This window comes from Carassius gibelio, chromosome B20, assembly GCF_023724105.1.
Source record: "Carassius gibelio isolate Cgi1373 ecotype wild population from Czech Republic chromosome B20, carGib1.2-hapl.c, whole genome shotgun sequence".
In the NCBI taxonomy this organism is placed as follows: Eukaryota; Metazoa; Chordata; class Actinopteri; order Cypriniformes; family Cyprinidae; genus Carassius; species Carassius gibelio.
Genome location: NC_068415.1, coordinates 16015688 through 16038521, shown reverse-complemented (window position 1 = coordinate 16038521; position 22834 = coordinate 16015688). Strand labels below are relative to the sequence as shown.

The 22834-nt window shown below is 36.2% G+C and overlaps 2 protein-coding genes across 3 annotated transcripts in view; both read left to right on the top strand.

Moving 5' to 3' along the window:
* LOC127984385 (reticulon-1-A) overlaps nt 1–8951 on the top strand; it is a 29662-nt gene extending 20711 nt beyond the window's left edge. For both annotated transcript variants that reach the window (XM_052587027.1, XM_052587028.1), the window contains 6 exons: nt 6183–6390; nt 6464–6602; nt 7212–7281; nt 7428–7474; nt 7575–7633; nt 7883–8951. In XM_052587027.1, coding sequence (XP_052442987.1) covers nt 6183–6390; nt 6464–6602; nt 7212–7281; nt 7428–7474; nt 7575–7633; nt 7883–7925 — 566 coding nt within the window. In that variant the 3' untranslated portion in view covers nt 7926–8951. The remainder of the gene's footprint in view (nt 1–6182; nt 6391–6463; nt 6603–7211; nt 7282–7427; nt 7475–7574; nt 7634–7882) is intronic.
* An 8279-nt stretch (nt 8952–17230) lies between these two features.
* Nucleotides 17231–21201, top strand: rd3l (RD3 like). The gene is made up of 3 exons (XM_052585897.1): nt 17231–17646; nt 18656–18928; nt 19383–21201. The coding sequence occupies exons 1-3, from the start codon at nt 17603–17605 to the stop codon at nt 19747–19749; spliced, it is 684 nt and encodes a 227-aa protein (XP_052441857.1). The 5' UTR covers nt 17231–17602; the 3' UTR covers nt 19750–21201.
* Nucleotides 21202–22834: the final 1633 nt, after the last annotated feature.

Genomic DNA, 22834 nt, shown 5'->3' with positions numbered 1-22834 from the left:
TACCAGGCCAAATCTCTGCCAGTTTTTCCATTAACTGCAAATTATAAAACAGATTTGATGTCCTCACTCTGACAAATGTGTTAGTCAGTTAAGGCGCCATTCTTAATAATAAAAACTGGGAACCAATTGGATTAGATACGAATGGAATGATTCAACTTAAATCCCCAACTCATACAAACCTATGCTGGAAATATTGAACCTAGAATTCAAGATGTGGTAAACGCTAATGGTTATTCAATAGATGATAAGAGGCATTTGACAGCTAGGTTTAGCACAGTGTCATATGATCTCACATGATCAGAGCAGGATGTTGCAGAGCATCCTATTTAGTAGCCATTTTTGTTAGGTGTCACTACAACTACAGTGTTATGTAGGTCGAAGGTCTATTTTTGAGTGGTTATCCCCTTTTAACCCAATTTAAACTTTCACTTTTTCTAGACTTTCACTGAATGGGGTCAAAAATTTCACTTTATTTATTACACAAAAAGACATACTTCAAAATATCTTAAATTGTGTTAATTGAAAACAGCATGAGAGCCAGTAAATGGTGACAGAATTTTCATTTTTATATGAACCAGTTCATATCATGCATTCACATCCCAAATGACGTACTTGTGGTCTTATTGTCTTTGTAGCTTAGTGTCTATGTTTAAGTGTACAAGACTGCAAAGTATCCCATTCGACATTTTAGGATTTAGAAAGAGCTCAGGAGCACCCCCTTTGTGCCCTTAATGTATACTTTCTGATGCAGGCTCTGCTGCGTAATAGTCTATACACGATAACGTCAGCAAAGTGGATTCTAAGGGGGGCTGTTTTGGTATAGGAAGGATCCTATGCAGCAGAGTTTTATCATGCTAGTCAGCGGTTGCTCAAGCAAGAGTATATATTACATTCCTAAATTTGCCTAATATTTCAAATCTAACTTGTTTTATAATTATAAGAGTATACATGTATGCCCTATAGACTTAAACTGTCCCATATAGGGCAATATGATGAACCAGTCTAGAGAGTGATTAAACACAGCCATTAATTACTGCTGACTTTTGAATCTGTTTCTGTCCCAGTGTGGCATCCATAATGTTTTCTTCACTGTTTTTCCAGGCCCATTTCTGTATGTTTATCTGGGGGCTGTTTGGGATGTCACAGCATGTGACACTTCTTTGAAAGAGCTTTTATTATTGCTAGAAGAGAAATGTTATTTGCCGCTCCTTGTCCCATGCCAAGATTGTTGTCATCCAGATTAGTGTGTAGTGTGTAAGAATGTTAGTCATAGGCTGTCTGAAGTGATCTCTTTGTTTTAGGAGTATGATCCACTGATGTCAGGAGTGGGCTATGTGTCTACAATGGAGCATGACCTTAATAGAACTATAAAATCTGCATTCAGGCTTGTAGTATATACACATATATTGTTTATGTTTATATAAATAAATTGTTTATGCCTCTCTGTAAGTATCCTTTACTGGTACGGTAGGGACTGTAATTATACAGCATGCTTTGCTGTGTAGTGATTAAAATAGGTTCTTCACAGCGATGCCATAGAAGAACCATTCATTCAAAGGTTCTTTAAAGAACAATCTCTTGTTGTGAAACAGAAAGGTTCTTCAGATGTAGAAAGTTACTTATGGAACCATTTAGACAAAAACTTTCTTCTGTGGCATAATATAAAGGTGGTTCTTTGAAAGAGCTTTTATTATTGTCTCTTCTAGCAATAATAAAAGCAATAATAGAAGCACCTTTATTTTTAAAAGTGTATTTTTAGAAGTTATATCACTCTCAGAATAAAAGATACAAAAGCTTTCACTGGGGTGGTACCTATTCAAATGGGTCCATATTAGTACCTTAAAGGTATGTATCAATATCTAAAGCATACATATTACTACCTAAAATGTATAAACATTTACTTTTTGAGAAGGTACTGCCCCAGCGACAGCTATCATACCTTTTTTCTGAGAGTGAAGTTAGGGCTACATGGGTTTTATTTAAATCCCAATCAGTTAGATTTAGATTACGAGCATCCATCTTTTTTATTACCACACTGCAGAAAATAAAATGGTATTTCAAATCTTTATTTTTCTTATAAAAATATTTCTATCATGACAACTCTTGGAGAATTTAGCATGCTAATGTACATGTCAATGTTAATGTGTTTGGTCTTAGCAGAATGGATCTGCTATGCTGCTACTGCAGATCTTTACAGGTGGAGCTGGGGAAGGTGGAGGGTTTTTGAAGTGTGCTACAACTGTTACAGCAAGCACTAGCCAAGTATCTGAATGTTGACCAGCAAGCTCATTGGCTGTTGATACAAAAAGAACCAATCAGCTGCACCATGTGTTAATAATGTAATTTTGTCAGATGAGTTTGCCCTATCGGACTGTGCCATCTAGAGTTTCATGACAGAACTTTTATTTTTTTGTCAGTAAAATACCAAATACCAAAATAAAATACCAAAATTGGGTAAGATATTAAATGTATTTAATTGATCTATTACATTGCAAATAAATAATAATAATCAGTATTTTGTCTTTTTTCCAGTAAAAATAAGCATCCTTGAAATTAGAAGCAAAACTGAGTAAGATTTGAGTACTAGTTTTTTTAAGCACAACGCTGATCAAATTAACTAGAAACAAAATTCCAGTTTGCCAGTACAGTATGTCATTGGTTCCCAACCTCATTCCTGGAGGCCCCCCGACACTGCACATTTTGCATCTCTCCTTTGTCTGACACACCCAATTCAGGTCTGGGAGTCTCTACTAATGAGATGATGATCTGAATCAGGTGTGTTTGATTAAGGAGACATGAAAAACCCTGCAGTGTTGGGGGCCTCCAGGAATGTGGTTGGGAACTACTGCAGTATGCAACATGAACAGAATTCTTGATATATTCTGTAAAAACAAGTCTTAAAACATCTCCCACAATTTTACTTCTCTCACGTATATACTGGAAAACAAGACAAACGTTTTTCAAGGAAATGATTTGCAGTGCAGTCACACAGCGATAGCTATTTTTAGCCATTCTTGCCCCCAAGGACTGGACGGTTGTTAGCGGTTGTTCTTTAGCTGGATAAAAAGGAGGTCCTGCATGAACGAGGAGCATGTTGTAGCCAGCAGTGGAGTGTTTTAGCAAGAGGGTCTTTGCTTGTGTGTCTGTCATAGCAATGTTACCTCCTGTTCCCCTCCCCCATCATTTCATCAGCATCTTATTACTCTGTCTGGCAGGCAGCGCTCGGTGGGGGGTTGGGGGGTTTGGGTGGCTCCATCACTATGGCAACTGCATCACTGCTCACTCCACTGCACCCATCCCTTCAGTTTCCGTGGCGACCACGCTCCCTCCATCTCAAAGCTCAACTGCCAACTTCACGCCGACACATTTTATGCAAAGCTCACCGTAATGACCCCATAAACAAGCCTTAGTGTCAGTGCATGCTGGGAAAGAGTGGGCGCAATGAGCAAGTCTCCTATTGTGTGTCGATTTCCACCTAAAAAAATAAATGGAGATATGCTTGTTAGCCCACTCTGATGCATAGAAAACGACTGAATATTGATCATTGGTTATAATGAGCTGTTGAATTATGATGCATGAAGCTTTGCATATAGCATAAAGGACATGACACAAACAAAGAATCCCACCGAGTTGTTGGGATCCATAGGAAAAACGAAAACAATGCTCTAGTTTTCAGGCAGTGAGTATGACAGGACTCTGTCCAGACCATGAAGCTCCGCTTAGATACTACATACCTGTGATTACAGGGACATGCTGCTGTCAGAATATAATTATGAGCTAGATAAGCTGCTTAATTTTTATCCTTTTGAGTTCAGTCACTATGTTGCATCATCTTAAATTGGCTGGGAAATAAAGAGCAGATGAAAGGGGTCTGGAATGGGTGTGGTGAAACAGTGGATTGATGTTATGCGACTACAACAGAATCCTTGGCCCCATTGTCTGTTGGCATGTCGGTTAGATATTGCAAATCAATTAAAATCACATGTATGTATATAGCTGTGAGAATATGTATTACAATACAGTAATGATGCTCACAAAAGTCCTGGCAATGCTGGGAAATTTTCGTTTGAGATTTTAAGGCTTTCAGGTTTTTAATACTGGTAAACGATGGTTAGTAGACAACATTTTCATTTTTTAGGGTGTACTTTGTCTTAAGTCCTGTTTGTTGTAAGACTGAAATTATACCGGGTTATTGGCCTGCATTAAAACCATTCAGTACCTCATACACAATTATAGCATTACTGTCACATTTGGTCTGGCAGATTAAGGATGGACATCACATTATATAACATTTAAAAAGAGGCACCACACACTGACAGATCTGTGCACCTGGTTCCAGTCTGTTGCCATGGCCACCATGCTGTCATTTGGCCAGAATTTATTTAATGTTTGCAAGAATTTGTGCAGAAAGAACGCAGAGACAGACATGGAAAGACAGGCATCGCTCTGACAGTAGATGATGAAAACCTACTATTTTCTACTTATGACTCCTACTCCTATGACTGCTTTCATAATGAATTTAAAATACGTTTGAAATACAATTATTGTTAAATAAAAAAAAGATTAAAAGGAAAGAAGTTATGTTGAATCAACAATATTGAAGCATTCTGAATTTTTTTGTACAAAAAAGCAACAATAGTGGTAATTGAAAAAAAAGTCCAGAAATGTGAATCTTAGAGTCAGATCTAATATCAGCTTGTACCAACAAACCCTATTTTGGCATGTTGTCAGGATTTACTACACACACATACAGAGACAAATTAGATGAAAAGATGTGGACAGTTATTTTTGTGGCCAACCCTACTGCATAGGCATTTGTTGGCGTGTCCCTTTCAGATACAACATTTCTGGGAGGAGAGTATTTAAATGTTGTTAGTAGATTGCACACACCTGATTATGATCAGCTCTGCTTGTTTGTTAATTTGCGCTGCTCCTAGTAGATTGTTGTGCCGTCATAGTGGAAATGCAGAACTTTGCACTCCCATCACACTTTTATGGGATTTCAGTTTTACACTAATTTGCCATGTTTAGTAAATCTGGATTAAATTGTAAAGTTGTTCTCATAATTGATATATAACAAAGTCTGCATTTAGTCACATCAGAGGTGTTCAGCTGGGATTAGGACTTGCCTTTTAGCAGACCAGTCAAATTTCACACTTCCACACTGACTGAATCAGTGTTTTCATTTTGAACCACAAACATTGTCAGAATAGAAAAGGTTCCTGTCCAAACTGTTGCTATAAAATTAGAAGCACACAATTCCCCAGAATATCATTATATGCTTTAAGATTTGTACTCAACACAAACACATATATTAAAAGTCATTATTAATTTTTGAGGTAATCAACAATAAACAAGTACATCTTCGCCACAAGGAATAATTTTGTAAATAAAAAATATGGTCACACTTTATTTTAGGGTCCAATTCTCACTATTAACTAACCATTAACTATGACTTTTGCCTCAATTAACCCCTTATTTGCTGCTTATTAATAGTTTATAAGGTAGTTGTTAAGTTTAGGGTATTGGGTAGGATTATGGATGTCATGCATTATATGTACTTTATAAGCACTAATAAACAGCAAATATGTTAGTAATAGACATGCTAATAAGCAACTAGTTATTATTGTGAATTGGACCCTATACTAAAGTGTTACCAAAAATATTATTTTAGGTTCCACAGAAGAAATAAACTAATATCAGAATGACATGCGGGTGATCTATCCCTATAATCTCCTCTGCTTCCATAGTCTTATGGCAAGTATTCACGGGTTTACACTTCAGAATCTGAAGCAGATATTATATTTTTTCCTGTTCTGTCACAAATATAGAGTATTCAGACATTTTATTTTTGCATGTGAAGCCGAGACATACACATATTTGGACATAGGCCTTCTGTCTTATTCTGCCGTCTGAATCCAGGCATATTTTTCAGTGCACTCTCATCTGTTTATGTAATCATTTCTAATTGTGTTATCTCTGACTCAGCACTGATTCAGAGTGATTCACTACTCGTTACATCATCATAGGTCATGCCATTCAGTGGATGCTGAATTGTGGATCCTAAAACAATCAATGCCAAACAGATTTATGCCTATTGTAAACCGCTACCACACATCCTATCTCATATCTGCATGGTTTTGACCCCACCTGATCTTCTTTCTCTCTCTCTGTTCATCCAGCGATGGAGCTGCTGTACTGGAGGAACCTGAAGCAGAGTGGGCTTGTGTTTGGCAGTTTACTGCTGCTGCTCTTCTCTCTGACACAGTTCAGTGTGGTCAGCGTGGTGGCCTATCTGGCCCTGGCCACCCTTTCTGCAACCATCAGCTTCAGAGTCTACAAGTCTGTGCTGCAGGCTGTGCAGAAAACAGACGAGGGACATCCCTTCAAGTAAGCCTGCTGTGTGTGCACAGACTGTGTGTGTCACTCAATCGTTACTAACATTGTTTTATTATGGATGTAGAGCTTATCTGGAGGTGGAGATGTCACTGTCCCATGATCAGATGCAGAAGTATGCAGAAAACACCCAGTATTATATCAACAGCACACTGAAAGAACTGCGCAGGCTGTTTCTGGTGCAGGATCTGGTGGACTCACTAAAGGTGATCCTATGTTCAATTTAATTTACACTGGAGTTATTCATCTGACAATTTTTCCTTAAAATGATACTTAAAAGAAAAGTATAGAAATGATGGGAGATCATTAAGGAATGATAATAAATTGTAATTGGATTTGAATAGATTTCTCATACATAGATACAGCATGCATGACAAAGCATTTGCACTACATTTCTGCTGTACACTACTGTTCAAAAGTTTGGGGTTGGTAAGATATAAAAAAAAATGTAAAATAATAATAATAAAAAAGAATATATATATATATATATATATATATATATATATATATATATATATATATATATATATATATATATATATATATATATATATATATACTATGATGACTTGGTGCTGAAGTAACATTTATTTTTATTTTTTTAGTTGCTTAGTTTTATTATTTTGTGGAAAAGTCTTTTTTTTATTATTCATTTTTTTAATCAAAAAAATATTTAAATTTTAACACTTTATGAACTTCTACAATCCTTTAGTTTAGTTTAGTTTAGTGTGTCAGTACTGGCACAGAAAAGCATCATAAATCATATCCCTGCATACAGTATTTGTGTGTATGAACTGCTGTTTGTTTGACTCAAGTTTGCAGTGCTGATGTGGTTGCTGACCTATCTGGGAGCCCTCTTCAATGGACTCACTCTTCTTATTATGGGTGAGCACCTTTTTTTTATTATTCCATATGTGCCTGTAATTTGAATTATTAATGAATGTATGCTTTTTAAATTGCATGCTACGAAAGTTAATGATTATGTACTCTTTTGTCTCATTTTTTAACATTTGCATTGCATCTTGCTTCAGTGGTGGTGTCCATGTTCTCGATGCCTGTGGTCTATGAGAAATACCAGGTCAGAGTGGCACCATAGTTACCATGACTACAGAATCATGTATAATTCATAAGCACTATAACTACAATGACTCACTTTTTAAATCTTTCTCTGTCTCTAGGCACAGATTGATCAGTATCTGGGCCTAATAAGAACCCAAGTCAACTCTGTGGTAGTAAAGTAAGTACTCCCTTTAAGCATATAATATAATATAATATCTTATATTTTTTTAGATAATGTATGTTTTAAAAATGCAGTAAAATTGTGAAATATTATTACAGTTTAATAGAAATGTTTTCTATTTTAATTTCTTTTAAAATGTAATTTACTCCTATGATGGCAAAGCTGAATTTTCAGCATCATTACTAACAATATAATATACATTTATTTTATAATATAATATAGTATGAATGTGTGTTTTTAATTCAGGATCCAGGAGAAGATTCCTGGGGCCAAACGAAAGGCTGAATAGGCCCCACAGGGCCCCCCGGAGGATGTTGTGAGCCTCTGAATGCCCCATTATTGGGAGAGCTGAAAGATGATCAAGGGTTCCACTTTGTACATACACACACACACACACACACTCACACACACACAGAGAAATCAGACACAAATAGATCACTGGAACATAGTTCTACTTTGTACACTTTGTGGCGTCTAGAGCAAAGGCTGAGCTGTGCAGGAGAAGTCCCATCCTCACCTTGTAATCATAGAAAAAAAAAAATAAAGAAAAAAAGTGAAGCGTGCTTTCTCTCAAATTAGGATCTAGTCAAAGTACAACTATAATGAATTGTAAAAGTAACCTTGAAACATATAATTCAAATCTGGCAAAAAGATTAGATGTGATTTTTTTTTTGTATGTGTTGCTCATAAAGTGCATGAAGTCAAGAGTCTTAAGTGCTGATGAATTCTCTTTTTATCTTTTAAGTTCATGTGCTTTCTCAGCTGTGCTGAAAATCTCTGTAGTACGTGAAGGATCTCTCCAGCTTTATTGCTCTCCAGTGACACTCTCTTCTTGGGAAAAAAAAAGAAGCTTTTTTGTGACTTGAGTGTTAGGTGGGGCCTTTCCTCTTCTATCAGTATATCTGTGAACATAAGTAACAACCGTCATTGTCAACTAGACGCATGGATCTGCTGAGGTTCATTATATCTGGGCACAAACGCAACTATTTAGCAATGTTCTGATTAGATATGGTCAGCTTACTCGTAACACTACAGTATGTTTCTTTTTCGTAGGACTACGCTACAGAGATTAATGTTTTTAGGTGCTGTTATTGTTCTTTATGTGGGTGTGTGTGTGTGTATATATATATATATATATATATTACTAAACAAAAGAGAAGGAGGAGAAGGAAGATTCAGTGAGTAATTGCCAGCTAGAATCTGTCAATATTTGTACTATGTTAAGTGTTGTTCATTCTTTTAGCCATTGACTCTTAACTATTTGCACTTAAGATGTACTCAATACTGAATGCGAAAATAAATGTTCTTAAATGTATTTCTTTAAGGCTCATTTTTCATCTTTTAATATTGTAGTAACCAATAATGCTGCTTTGACTGTGAATTTGTAAATAATATTTAATAGCATCTGTTTATTAAGTGCAGAATTAATATTATCGATCCAAATACTGATCCAAATATGAAAAAACAAATTATCAAACTTTTAAGGATAAAATACCATTGCATATATTTAAAAGTTATAATTTAGACTGCAAAAAACTGCAAATTATCAAACTTAAATTGTTTTTGTTAAGTCATGTATTAATAACAATTAGCCAACATCAAAAATTCACAGAACACAGATCAAACGTTTACTTTAAATATGATTACAACAATCAAAATAAATCCATTATAATAAGCATCCCATTTAGCTTTGCCTTTATTTAGTGTAAAATAATTCCATATAAATAAATATATATTCTGTATTTAACTTTATATGACTGGGAAAGGTTTAGAGGAGAATATATAACTCTTAAGGAAGTTGTGAAAGAAAGCATTACTGCAGCTTCAAGAATTGAATATGTAGCCTACCTGTCAGTGATGTTTGTGTTACTGTATGATTATTAATTAGATCATTAATTAGGACGCTGCCCGTCTGTCAGCGGGCATTATGGTGTGTGCCCAGTGTACCTGTCTATTGTCCAAATGCAGTATCTTCGCCCCAAGAACAGGTGGGACGGACTTGGACAACAGTGCTGTTTCCGCTCGCAGGCATTACATGCAACACACACACATACACACACACACACACACACACACACGTTTGTTTGACATCCCATAGGCGTAATGGTTTTTATACTGTACAAACTGTATATTCTATGGCCCTTCACCAACCCTACACCTAACCCTAACCCTCACAGGAAACTTTGTGCATTTTTACTTTCTCAAAAAAACTCATTCTGTATGATTTATAAGCGTTTTGAAAAATAGGGGGTTATGTCCTCATAAGTCACCCTCTCCTTGTAATACCCGTGTCATAACCCATGCCATTATACAGAGTTGTGTCCTGATATGTCACAAAAACATGCACATACACAAACACACACACACACACACACACGTCTGCTTAGGCATCTAACTGGAGACACTCCATAGACTCCTGTTGTTTTTACAAGGTAGTTATAAATACAGTAAGCTAACCCGAACAGAAAAGTTTCTGCATTTTTACAAAACAAACAAAAAAAAGATTACTCTGGAGAACAATAACGGCTTATGGAGAATAGATGACGATGAGGATTTTAGCGCGCGTCTCTGGTGAGCTCGGCTCGTCCTCTGCTGGTGAGACAGAGAACTGCGCCTCGTAGAAGATGTCTCTCTCCAAAATACAGACGGAACGGGACGGAGGGAGGGAGGAAGGGAGAGTGGGGTAGAACCATTGTGAAGGGACAATAGGAAATTTGCTGACAGTGGGTGCGGTGCTCAGCATCCGAAGGGCTGGAAGTCACCAGTGATCATCAAAACAGGAAATTATTACCCAACTTTGTGTTCTTTGTTCAAATTTGATAAAAAAAATAAATAAAATAAAAACTACCAATGTATTGTTTTACTAGTGATTATGTATATTTAAATGTATGAAACCTAAAATAAACATTATGTGGTTGAAAACACTGCATATTAATTGTGATATATGACAAGCGCTGAGCGCGTCCTTCTCTGGCTCACATAAATAAGAATCCAATACATGGTGCAATAATACTAAAAATGTTAAAATGTAATTTACATTTTAAATTATTTTTGTTAAAATATATCTGCCGACGTTTGGACTGCCAACCAATCAGCAAACAGCAGCTGACTGTGACCCCAGCAGTCTATGATATAAACAGATAATTTCTGATTGCACATTGCTAGCTAGCAATATGTCGCAGAGCTCCTTTCTTAATTTTTTTCTAGCAAAAAACCTTGGCTTGATGAACAGCCGGACACAAGGCCTTAACATTACACCTGAATGAGGATGTTTCTCTCTCCCCGGACCCCGGGCCCAACATCAACAGACAGTGTTGCCAGATTGGAAGTGTCCAAGTATCGTACCAGAAGTTCAAAATTATCGTATTTGGAAGAAAATTATTACATTTAACAATTAACTACATTTTGATATGACCTGCAAATTACCACTAGGAGTATGGTTGGACGGAAGCAGTGCAACAAAAATACTATCCCATAATTTTGCACAGTAATCTGACAATAAATGTGGCACACCCAGATTTTCATATGCACACCCAGAGTCTCTTTTCTGGCTACGCTACTGCTGTCAAGCCATTTTTATTTTCAAGCAAATGTCTAGCCTATTTAAGAACGTTAAGATATTGGAACTGAAAAAACAGAAAAGGTTATTTTGTAGCGCTGGTTTAATTTCTGAGCAAACTAGCCTACTTTAACATACATTCAGTAAGTAAGCGGTCTTCTCATTTGAGCTCTTGGAGACAAACAGCAGTCCTGTCCCACATTAGTAGGCCACAGCACTCTTTGATGTGAAATATGGATCTCATCAGTACTAGTAAAAGCATGTCAGGAGTCATTTATAACCACCAACTCAGTGCTGCCCCAAATGCCTCTAGAGCTCATTCATTTGAGAAGCATTGAAGCCACAAGATGTTATAGGTCCGATATGAACACAACTGAGAAGTTAAAAGGCTTATCTGAGCAAGGGATGCCCTCTGCTGCCAAATATGTGATATTAATATTTGTTTCTTAATAATGAACATTTCTAAATCATTTCAAAATGCAGTTTGGTGAAAAGGTCTGTTTCTCACAATATATTCAACTACCTGCTTTCTGAGAGTTACAAATTATAAAAAAAAAAATCTCTTATGTTCACCCATTTATTTGATCACATAAACACAGTAAAATAGTAATATTTTTTAAGGATTGTTGCAATTACACATTTATTTTCTATTTTAATGCATTTTAAAATTGTATATATTCCTGAAATTGCAAATCTAATTTTTCAACAGCCTTTACTCCACTCTTCAATGTCACATGATCGTTCAGAAATCATTCTAATGTGATTATTTTCTGCTCAAAAACATTACTTATTAAACTAAAAGTATTAATAAAAAACAGACCCCAAACTGTTGAATGGTAGTGTATATCAATAAATTATCAATATATTGCTTTAATTAACATCTTCTATTATCTTGTCATAATGCAGTTTGGTCAAAAGGTTTATTTTTATAATGCATTCAACAACATGCTTTCAAAGAATTAACCAAATGTCAATTCGACAAATAAAAGGTCAAATTCCATGTGGCCTTTGGAGTTACTCTATTTGTTAAGTGAATTAATAAATAAATTATTGATATTTATTTTACTTCCATGTCTCTAAAATCTCAAGACCTTTCTCTCACCTTGCTGACATTCAGTGATGTTCAGCAAGATGGCCTTGAGGTGCCTGCTGTACGTCGGGAACTCACTCAAAGATCAACTGTACCCTCACAAACACAAACTGCCAAAAGCACAACATGAATGACCAATGTCTCCTTGTCAAATACACCTCAAGACAGGGTGAAAAAGCCAACAGTGCCCAAAACCATTTTAAAATCTAGCAAAGTCAGAGTACAGTATTCAACATTGTTTCTATCCGTGAAAACCGTCATGGATGACTGTCATTACCACATGATCAGAGCACAAACTATACTTTGGTTGGTTGGTTAGTCTTCAAATGGCTAGAAAAAGGTAGAAATAAAGGGCTGATCAAAAAACGTTGAAGTGAAATAGACTTTTGAAGAATGTTGGGCATAATGGTTAGTAATCATAAAAGAGCCAGCGGAGATGTCAGAGATAAAACTCTTAATGCACGCTCTTACTTCTCTGTTTACCTGAGGACACGCGGCTGACAGTCAGTCAGACAGGCCTAATGGATTCACTTTGTCTCCCTCACACACACACACACACACACACTCCCTCTGGCTCTCTCTGCCCATTCCAGTATCAATTAGAATAGATTTGGCTTCTTTTGTGACTTTCACAAACCAAAAGATTTCAAAATGTTTAAGAATACAATAAATCAGCTGGATGTGGACCATCTATAGGCTTAAAGCCTTATCATATTTGATACACAAATGTCTAAGGCAGAACAAAATCTGTTTTACACAATGTACTACATGCTTTTTCCCTTCTCCCTTTCATATTATATCGGCCATAAAAGATTGATTTATAAAATATGATATGAAAAAAAATCATTTGTAAAAACATTTTTTTAAAGATTACTTTTTTCGGACTATTATTTCATATGTCAGGCTTTAAAGGTTTTTTAGTAATTAGAATTTGTAGTACAGTATGTGTGATGATTAGGAGTCAGTGGAGCTGTGAAGCACAGTAACCTTTACTAACATCTAAAGCACTTTAGAAGAACAGTAGAAGTGAGTTTAGATTCCTATTTCAATAAGACATCATTTTCAAGAAAGACATGTTTTCGATATCCATCCGACTTTTACCTAATATCCTAATCAACTAACAAAAGCAAGGTCTTTCATAATTTCATCCTTCAGGAAATGGCATCATTTTGGTGGGAAAACAAGAGCACAAACATTAGTAAGCATTAGCAATGGGTTTAATTCATTATGTGATATATTATGGCATTCATTTGTATTGTCTGTTTGATAAAATATTCTTTCTCCCTTTCTCTCAACCCCACACTAAGCAGTTTGTGAAAGTCAAGCTATAATTATTCCATTTTAAGTATCTGACCACACACTCAAATGTACAAAAGCTGTCACTGGGGCGGTACCTTTTCAAAGGTATACTTTTGTAGCTTTTAGGTACTAACACGTAGACTTTCAGTACTAATATGTACCTTTAAGGTGCCAATACTGTATGTACACTTTAGGTACAAATGTGTACCTTTTGAAAAGATCCGAGACCCCAGTGACAGCTTTTGTACCTTTTTTTTTCTTAGATTGCAGCATATTTTTTATGTCATTGAGTTCAAAAGGTATACTGCATAAAAGGAATGACTCAGTTACAGCATCTAAGCTTGATCTAATGAGTTGCGGCATCACTGATCCTGAGAGAGAGAGACAGATGCAGGGCAGACACTATTACAGCAGTGACAGAAATACGTTTTGATGATACAGTTATCATGCAACAGAGAGTGTAGCCAGTGATCACATCCAACTTTTGTTTGGTGGATGACAGCTTAAACCAAACTCCATCACTGTCTAAACACTGATTAAATTGTGATGAAAGAAGAGACTCGCTGGCTTTTAACAAGACTGCTGAGTCTACAAAAGAGCAATGAGTAGCCTACACTACCATTCAAAGGTTTGGCATCCAGTGACGTAACTAGACAGTGCAGCTGCAGTGAGACGAAGTTGCTATATTAATATAAATAGAAATAGAAATATTAATAATACAATATAATTAATGCCAATAGTCTTTACAGCAGTGAATGAATATATCAGTTGGCACTCTTTCTTGTGTGTTTTAATAGTCTAGGGGTACAACTTCAATCAAACATTTCTGGGCTTTTTTGGTTCTAATCCACCCTCGTATCATTTTTTTGTTTTTTTTGTTTTTTCCTTATTAAAACCAAAGCAGTGTTCATCGGTGATTGTATATCAAGAGCAAGAATATGTTTGATGTGTCGCATGCAAAGATAACTTTTCAGTTTAATATAAGAAACAGATAAAATACGGATTTTAATTTGTCTAAATTAAATAGGTTAGTCACAAATTCGCTTATATGGGTTCCCTTCTAGACACGCGCGCTGTGCTTCATAACCGTATAGGTCAAGGGGCTCGTCGGACTCGTAACAGCCTGCACTGGGGCCCGTTATTACTACATTTTGCCGCTGTTGGCATCAGTAAAGTTTTAATGGCTTTGAACGAACTCTCCTACACTCACAGAGGATGCAATTTATTTGATTGAAAATATAGTAGAAACACTAATGTTGTACAACAATTTCAATAGCTGTTTTCCATCGGAATAGATTTTAAAATGTAATTTACTCCTGTGAGGAAAAGCTGAATTTTCAGTTTAGTCATTAGTCATCAGTCTTCAGTGTCAAATATTCAACTATCGTTCACATGTTAAATAGTTATAATTAATATTTATGGTACATTGTGGTTTGTAGATGCATGTTTGAGGTGTTTTTGCTGCAATAATACTTGCAAATTATGAAGGAAAGAACATTTCATAAAATTTCTAAAAGAATAAATAGCCCCTCTTTATGTAAGCATGCACACTGCCCTCTGATGTATCGATGTGTGCACACCAGCCACGTCTCAAATCATCACTGTCCATGAACAGGCGCCCTGCCAGTGGCAATGACATCACCCACCTCAAAACACAGACTGACACTCACAATTAGCCTCGTTCTGTGTGGGTATGTGACAGGGCTGCTACATTCACTTGAGACTGACTGCTGTGACGGCCTGAATCTCCTCTGGGTACAGAGGGTTTTTAGAGAGGGCAGTGAAAGGTCCTGTGCCATTTCCAGCTCATTTTTCTTTCTGCCTTTGAACAAAAGGGAGATACACAGCTCACATTTAAATATGGGAATTGTTTAAAAAGTCCCACAGATATGTCTTGAATTAGTTTTGTGTTCCTGTACAGCAAGTTCCCAGCTATTCCAAGTCAGAGGAACAAAATGAACTGTAGAAAGACTGTGGGTCCTACACTCCATGAAAATAATACAACATGACACAGTAGACAGAAATATTTGGACATCAGGTGATGTCATGTCTTAACGTCTGAGTCTGCAGTAGAGGAATAACTGGACAATGATCTGATGTGAAGGGTTTTGCGGACATGGTCTACCTTTTCATACTCAGGATGTGAGGAAGAGATACAAATTGCATTGTAACTCACACATATGCACACATGCACACATCTTAGGAATGGGAAAGGAAGTACAACAGGCAACACCATTTGTAGCAATGTAGGATGACCTCAAAAAGTGTTTTAGGGACAATTTTCTCTGCTATATTCCCCTACAAAAAAAAATATATATATAATATATTGTCACACTATTTCTGAACTTCCTGTTTGTACTGTCTTCAGTCTTGTTAGTTGTTATGGTTATCGATTTGATTTTGTCATTCTGTTCAGGTGTGTCTTGTTAATTATCCTCATTTGGTCTGTGTATTTAAGTTCATGTCTGTCCAGTTACAATTGGTTGGTTATGTGTGTCAGTACCCTGCATTAAATATGATCATTAAAATTGATTAATTAATTAATAATAAATTTAATTGCATAATTATATCTGCCATACTTTATTATTATTATTGTTGTTGTTATGATGAGGACTTATCTTCCAAATTCTATCTAAACTAAGACAGTCAATTACCCTCAGAGATGCATTTATATGAACACTTACCCCCAATTTTATGTGCTTGTGCATGCTGCCAACCATGTTGCTAATATTTTTATGTTTTCCATTTCAGTTTGCACTACTTTATTATTACACATGTAATCTAGATGTGATTTGGGATTATGGCATGTTCACTGGGCAGGTGGCATGGCCAGCAGTCTGGTGCTTTACCCTGACCTGACCCAGAACCAGAACCAGGTGTTAGACTGAGATTATGAGTCTCAGAAGACCATCCAGCCTGCAGCCTTCCCAGAGGCTTCCATATGGACACCAACTGCAATCTGTGATGAATGCTTATATGAGCATAATCGCTTTTCATCCACAAACATGAGCATACCATGCTTGTACCAAATATAGTTAATAGAGTGCTGGTTAATGTGTATATTTAATTGCCTTATTAAGATTTTCATGGTGCTGGATACATTACAGTTGCAAACAAATCATATACTATCATGTTGGCTGTTCCAGTCAAATGTGAAGTGTAACACACACACACACACACACACAACTTTGTTTTTAGTATACAAAGGATCAAAGGATACAAAGGATCTCTAAAGACCATAAACAGTGATTAATTTAAAATTACCTTCTCAGACTGAATATATATCTGTATTAATTCGATAAATCCATTATTTAGAATCCATGATGTGAGAACCATCATCTTCCACCCAAGAATACAGGCTTATTCATCTGCGTGTCACATTGTTGAGTGGACCAGGAAATCTCATTTTGTTCCCTTGTATTCTGACATTATTCCCCTTGGCACTGGGTCACATTACATGCTGACACAGAGTGCATTTTGTTTAGTTTTTTCAGATAATTTTACTCTGACTGCCACACTGCATTAAGCATCTTACTGTGGAAAACAAGAACCCCAGACTGATTTACCCTAGGCAGGTTTTGAGGCATGATATTCAAGCTTAATATAAGACTGTAGGATGCATGACAGTGTATTGAAAGATGGAAAGCAGTATGCATACTTCAAACCATATCTGTCAGTGTTTGTGTTGAGTGTTATTTCTGTTATATGGGCTGAAATGGTGTGTGTGTTAATGCATGTTTGAGGGCATGCGAGTCAGAGTGGGCTGGGTTATCAGATCAGAGAGACAGAAGGCAGTTTGCGGTGGACAGGAGAATTTCACATTCTTCATCTCAACTTTGCCCGTCGCAGTCATCTGCACATTGCTGCGTGTCACTGGCACACACGTTCTCTTCTTTCTTTCCTTGCTTTTGCTCTGATTCAGCTTGACTGTCATTCTTCTTGTTTAAACACTTAATTTATTTTACCATCTTCTTTAATTCTTTCTGTTGCTTTATCTAATGCAATTTGGTGGTACCAGATGGAGTCAAAGCATCATGGACCTCGACCTCTAAGACCCACAAGGTAAAAATGTTATTTTTTTGTATTTTTACTGTATTCTTCACCTCTGTTGCTAAACTTAACCCATATCAATTGTGGTGAATCATTTCATTTAAATTCTGCACCATCCATCGCCTTTCTGTCTGTCTCCTTCTGTTTCTATTTTCATTTTGCCTAGATTTTTGTCCTCTTCTCTACCTCTCCATTCAATCTAAAGTCTTTCTCAAAGCACCATTTCTATATATCTCTGTCCATTTGAACTTTTCTCGTTTAAATTAGGTCTAATGTTTTGAAACATTTCTACTTGTTAAAGCTAGTTGCCAAGATGGTGGTTAGCTGGTCATTATCTAGGCAGACCATCTTGGACCACCAGCAAACCATCTACAGTTGGTCAAACCAGCTTGGTTAAGCTTGTTTTTCGAAACAAGATGACTAGTCAGTCAGCTAACCTACTTTTTTCTAGCCTTACCAGCTTGAAACCAGCTACCATATTCCAAAACACAACCAGCAGGTTAGTTCATTTTTTAATTTCAGCATGGTATAGTTTGAAATTTGCCAGCAATGTCAAGTGCTTTGTACAACTATGCTAAATTAAAGTGAAGTGCATTTTATGCCTGACCGTCCAATAGGCTAGCTTGTTTTTAGCATGGCTTTTCAAACAGAAGTGCGCTCTGAGGCTTTCTCAACATGACTCATTCTCATTGTTTATCATTGCTTACTTACATAATTACTCATCATAGTTATATGTGTTGGTTGACAAATAAAAATAAAATAAAACTGTCCTGCAGATGCTAATTTGCTTGAATGGGAGAAGTGTACATTGATGAATTAACTTAACTGCCAGTTCAGGATGGACTACACAGCTTGATGTAATACAGTGTGAAAGACTGTCTACTGAAGACCAAGCTCTTTATGAACAGTCACAGTTCATTTACGGAGGATGATGATAGTTAAGAAGAAATTCACTTGGGTATACAGTGTTTTAGCCACATGTTACACCAACAATGTTTCTTATTACCCCTATACACTGCAGTCCAGCTATGCCTTTCATAGGTTGGCCCAACACAAATGGATGTGGAGGCCCAGGTCGGATGTTGCTACGTGAGATGCTTTGGCAGCTGGAGCAAAGGGTACTTCAGGTTCAAGAGGAGGAGTTCCAGTACTGCATTTCCCATGGCACTATGGGATACCATCACCCCCCAGCATACCCAAGCCTGCTTGCCCTTATACCTGCCTCTGACCACCGCCAGCTAGAGCGCCTCTGTGGCCGCATCCCACCCTCACACACTACCATTGTACTTTCCAGGTAAAACTCGAAATAAAAAAAGATCTCTCACTTTTGCAGTGCCAGAACAAAAAATAGACAAAACAGACTAAAATTAAAGTTACTCAATATTAAACACTTTTTTATTAATAAACTGCTGTATAAAATCATGGAGTGTTGCATGCAACATGTGGAAAAAAAAAGTATATTATGTCCACAAACTAAGAATGCCACATTTTACTAATTCATTCTCTTATTTTAAGTAAATTGTGGCCACACTATACTTATTCGTTCCCTAGTTTTAATTTAGTGAAATTTTGCCCATGCTTTAACTAAAACAAAAGAACAAATTAATAAGATAAGGGACCAAATACTTAATCCGTGGCCACTACTCAATACTCATTTGCAGTTATGAAGTTGATCTAAATATCAGCACAACTGTGATTACTATGCTCCTGTGATATTACTTGAATATTGTTTTATTTTTTGCTCCCAGGCTCCATGATCTTTTGGCCCACAATGACATCCCTCCTTGGGAACTGGTGGGTGTCTTCAAGAAAGTTCTTAAAGACTTCCTGAGGAGACAGGAAGATGGCATGCAGAGACGTCCACCCACTTCAGCTCCATCAGCAATTCTTTCTGCTCCGAGTCCACCTACAGAGAGTGATGACAGAAATCGCATTGTTGGAAATGTATCTAGTTCTTTATCAGAGGAGTCAGGGAAGCACAGGGAGGAAATTCCTACTATTTCTAGTTATGTGGATAAACATTTGCGTGCTGCCTGCCCCTATTCCATTCACAGAGATTGGAATCTGCCTTTTTGCCATCCTTTTGCTTATGAGGCCTACAGCACCACATTGTGATTTTAGAAGTTTAACGTTCTCATGGCAATTCATAACGATTTTATGTTTTGGCAAATTGATGGCTTATTTGTATGAATTTGTAGTCTCATTTCTCATTTGTGTTTTTGTATGATCTCCTTGCATCAGGCTGATTGTTAGGTTTAGGGGTGGACCTTAACTTAAAGCCTTTTAAATTGACTAAAAAGCATACATTTGCATACAAATCACTTCTTACAAATTCATATGAAATCGCCACCTCTTAAATAATTGTTTCCTCATGAGAAAAGTCTATGCTGCCATTTTCTGTGTCTTTCCTGCTTGCAAATTCCCTAGGTCTCAGATCTACACTTGCACTGGAAAATCAAATCCTGTTCTTAAGTTTAAGTAAATTAGACTGATCAAAAGTGATTAACAGGATGATGTATGTGATGTAAAAATTTGGAAGATGAGCCATAATCTATTTGTACTCAATCAATAAGGTGTGTGTGTGTGTGTGGGGGGGGGGGGGTAGTTACTTTTTCAATGCATAAAATTTAAATAACATCATAATTCTTTTTAAAAAAAAGTAAAAAAATAAATAAAAAAACCTGGTGTTTTATGGACAAAATAAAAGCATATAGGTATGACATGAGGCTGAATAAATTATTACAGAATTTTCATTCTGATCATTTAATGTTCTTTGAACAATTGCTTTAATGTTGTCTAACTTTATAACTGCCTTTGTATTTGTGTGCATTTGTTTCTAATTACATTTACACATTTTCTTTGTGCTGTAGCTTTCCAGGGACTACAGTGAATGATCAAACTGACAGTAGCACTCGCATATTAGCACATACACCCAGAACAATCAACCCAGATATTCAAACATATTTTTCAGAGTTATATTTCTGAATTACAGAGCAGAGATTAGCCTGAGGGGAGAGGACTGCACCACTGCCTTTCCGCATCACTAATCCTGCTTGCTTGCATATACCCATGAACTACCTACAGTAGCACTTTCACCTCTCCCATGCTTTTTGCAATCTTTTCTTGCCTTTTATCATATAGTGACAGATGTGTTCGTCATGTAGCATGGACTAGAGGTGGCAGACAAAGTACAGTTTTGGTAGTTGTTCAAAGTGAGGAATGTTCATAAGCAATGCAAACATGACAATTACTTTTGACTGCTGTATAAGTACTAGGTTAGACAAAATTAAGTTCAATCACAGAGTGGACAATGTGTTTATTACTACAATAGTCAATAGCCTGCAGATGCTAAAACAAATATAGTATATTGTATAAGTATTGTCTTATCACATTTTCTGCATATTCTATTGTTGTTGTCTCTTCTATAGAAAGAAAAAGAAAAGATACTGATACGTTTCTGTAACATGCTTCATTTTATTTATTTGCTTCTGTGGACGCTGTTTTATTGTTATCCTCATGTCCATTGTCACTGAAATGCCTGCACAATTAAATGTAAACAAAACTTAATTTGTATTTTTATAGTTATTATTTCTTACACCAGTGTTGCAAAGTCAGCTTTAACAAGACACTGTTTTCTTTTTTTAGACCAAAAATATATTTTTTTTTAGATCCAGCTATCGATTGTGTGGTGCTAATATTTTTATAATTTAATTTAATTACATTTTCATCCAGTTGAAAATCCAATGTTGACAATGAAAAATCAAAGCGTTACAAAAAAAAAAAAAAAAAAATGCACATATGGACTTTTATTTTGGTGCCGGTGCTTTTAATTACACAGCGGAAATCTACAAAGATCTTCCGCTGTCTCCTCTACAGAGCTCTCGCTGAACAGTGACCTTCTTCGAGTGGTCCAGTGCAGTACTTATATACTAGAGGTGAGTACGTTTTCTTATAATAAATGTAAATGTTTTCAGTTTGCAGGTTTAAAATAAACACTGACCATTTCAAGAAGATCCCCTGTCGTTTAAAACATTATTTGTTTCGGTTATTGGACTGTATATTTCAAGGCCTTGCTGAGCGCCTTAAATGAATCAAGATTGGTTAATAGCTCAGGCTTGACACTTGAATGGCACACATGAACCTCGGAATGATTTTCATAATCTCTGCGGTAGTTTTGTTTGGACGGTAAAAAGAGCTTAACTTATTTGCCTTTTAAGTGACGCGCTATCTTTAAACTGAACTGAGATTGGCATGAACTCGCTTTATTGACAGTCAAATAATGGGATTTTTTTTTTTTGTCACCATCTTAATGACCTCGTCATGCACCCCCTGTGAATTTTTCTCGAGCTGGTCTGTGAATAAATGATTAATGTCCTTAAAAGTGCTGTTTGTGTTGTCACTCTATGGGGCGTCCTTATAACATTTGCACGTTCAAACATATGTACTATGGCAATGTAACATGATTTTGAAGCCTTTTAGACAAATGTTCATTTATCCTTGTTTTAATCACTAGATGGCAGGTGCTGCATTCAGTGGCTGGTGGACTAAAGTGGCCCCCTACTACACCAAAGCATACCAGGAGATGTGGGTCGGTGTAGGAATCATGACTTTCATGTACTACAAACTTTCATATGGAGGTGAGAGGTCAAGTTTGTTGAAGAGCTCTTTAGTAGTGTGCATTCTGTCAAAATGTCATAAACCCTTATTTATTTTGTGGTACATTATATCAATGAACTTCGTAAAGATTGTTCTTGTCAGTAAATTATTAATTTGTATGTTATCTTATGTGTCTTCTAAGCACAGCCCATGTTCATAGACAGTTTTTTTTTTTTTTTTTTTTTTGAAGTTTCTAGTTTTCTGTAACAGACTCGAGTTTAGAGCTTGTTAATTTTCTTATTAAATATAAACAACAATATTGCTGTTTTACAGGAAAGAAGAAAGCAGTGCAGTCAAGTAAGTCTGAAGTCCCCCCCCCCCCCCACACACCTTTTTTTTTCCTTTTTCAAAAAAACTAAAAAAAAGTCTAGGAATGAAGTTTTCAAATTTGACTCCACATGGGAGTTTTAGGTGTTGGGTAGAAAAAATATTTAGAGAAAACAGGTTAATAAATGTACAAATAAATCATAAAATTAAGATTAATAACTAATAGATTTAATAGAAAAAATTAATCAACTCAGTATCTTCCAAAAATATTTTACAC

Coding starts and splice junctions, on each gene's coding strand:
- rd3l (XM_052585897.1), top strand. CDS start 17,603: ATGGAGTCAAAGCATCATGGACCTCGACCTCTAAGACCCACAAG. Junction 17,647..18,655: donor CGACCTCTAAGACCCACAAG/GTAAAAATGTTA, acceptor TATACACTGCAG/TCCAGCTATGCCTTTCATAG. Junction 18,929..19,382: donor ACTACCATTGTACTTTCCAG/GTAAAACTCGAA, acceptor TTTTGCTCCCAG/GCTCCATGATCTTTTGGCCC.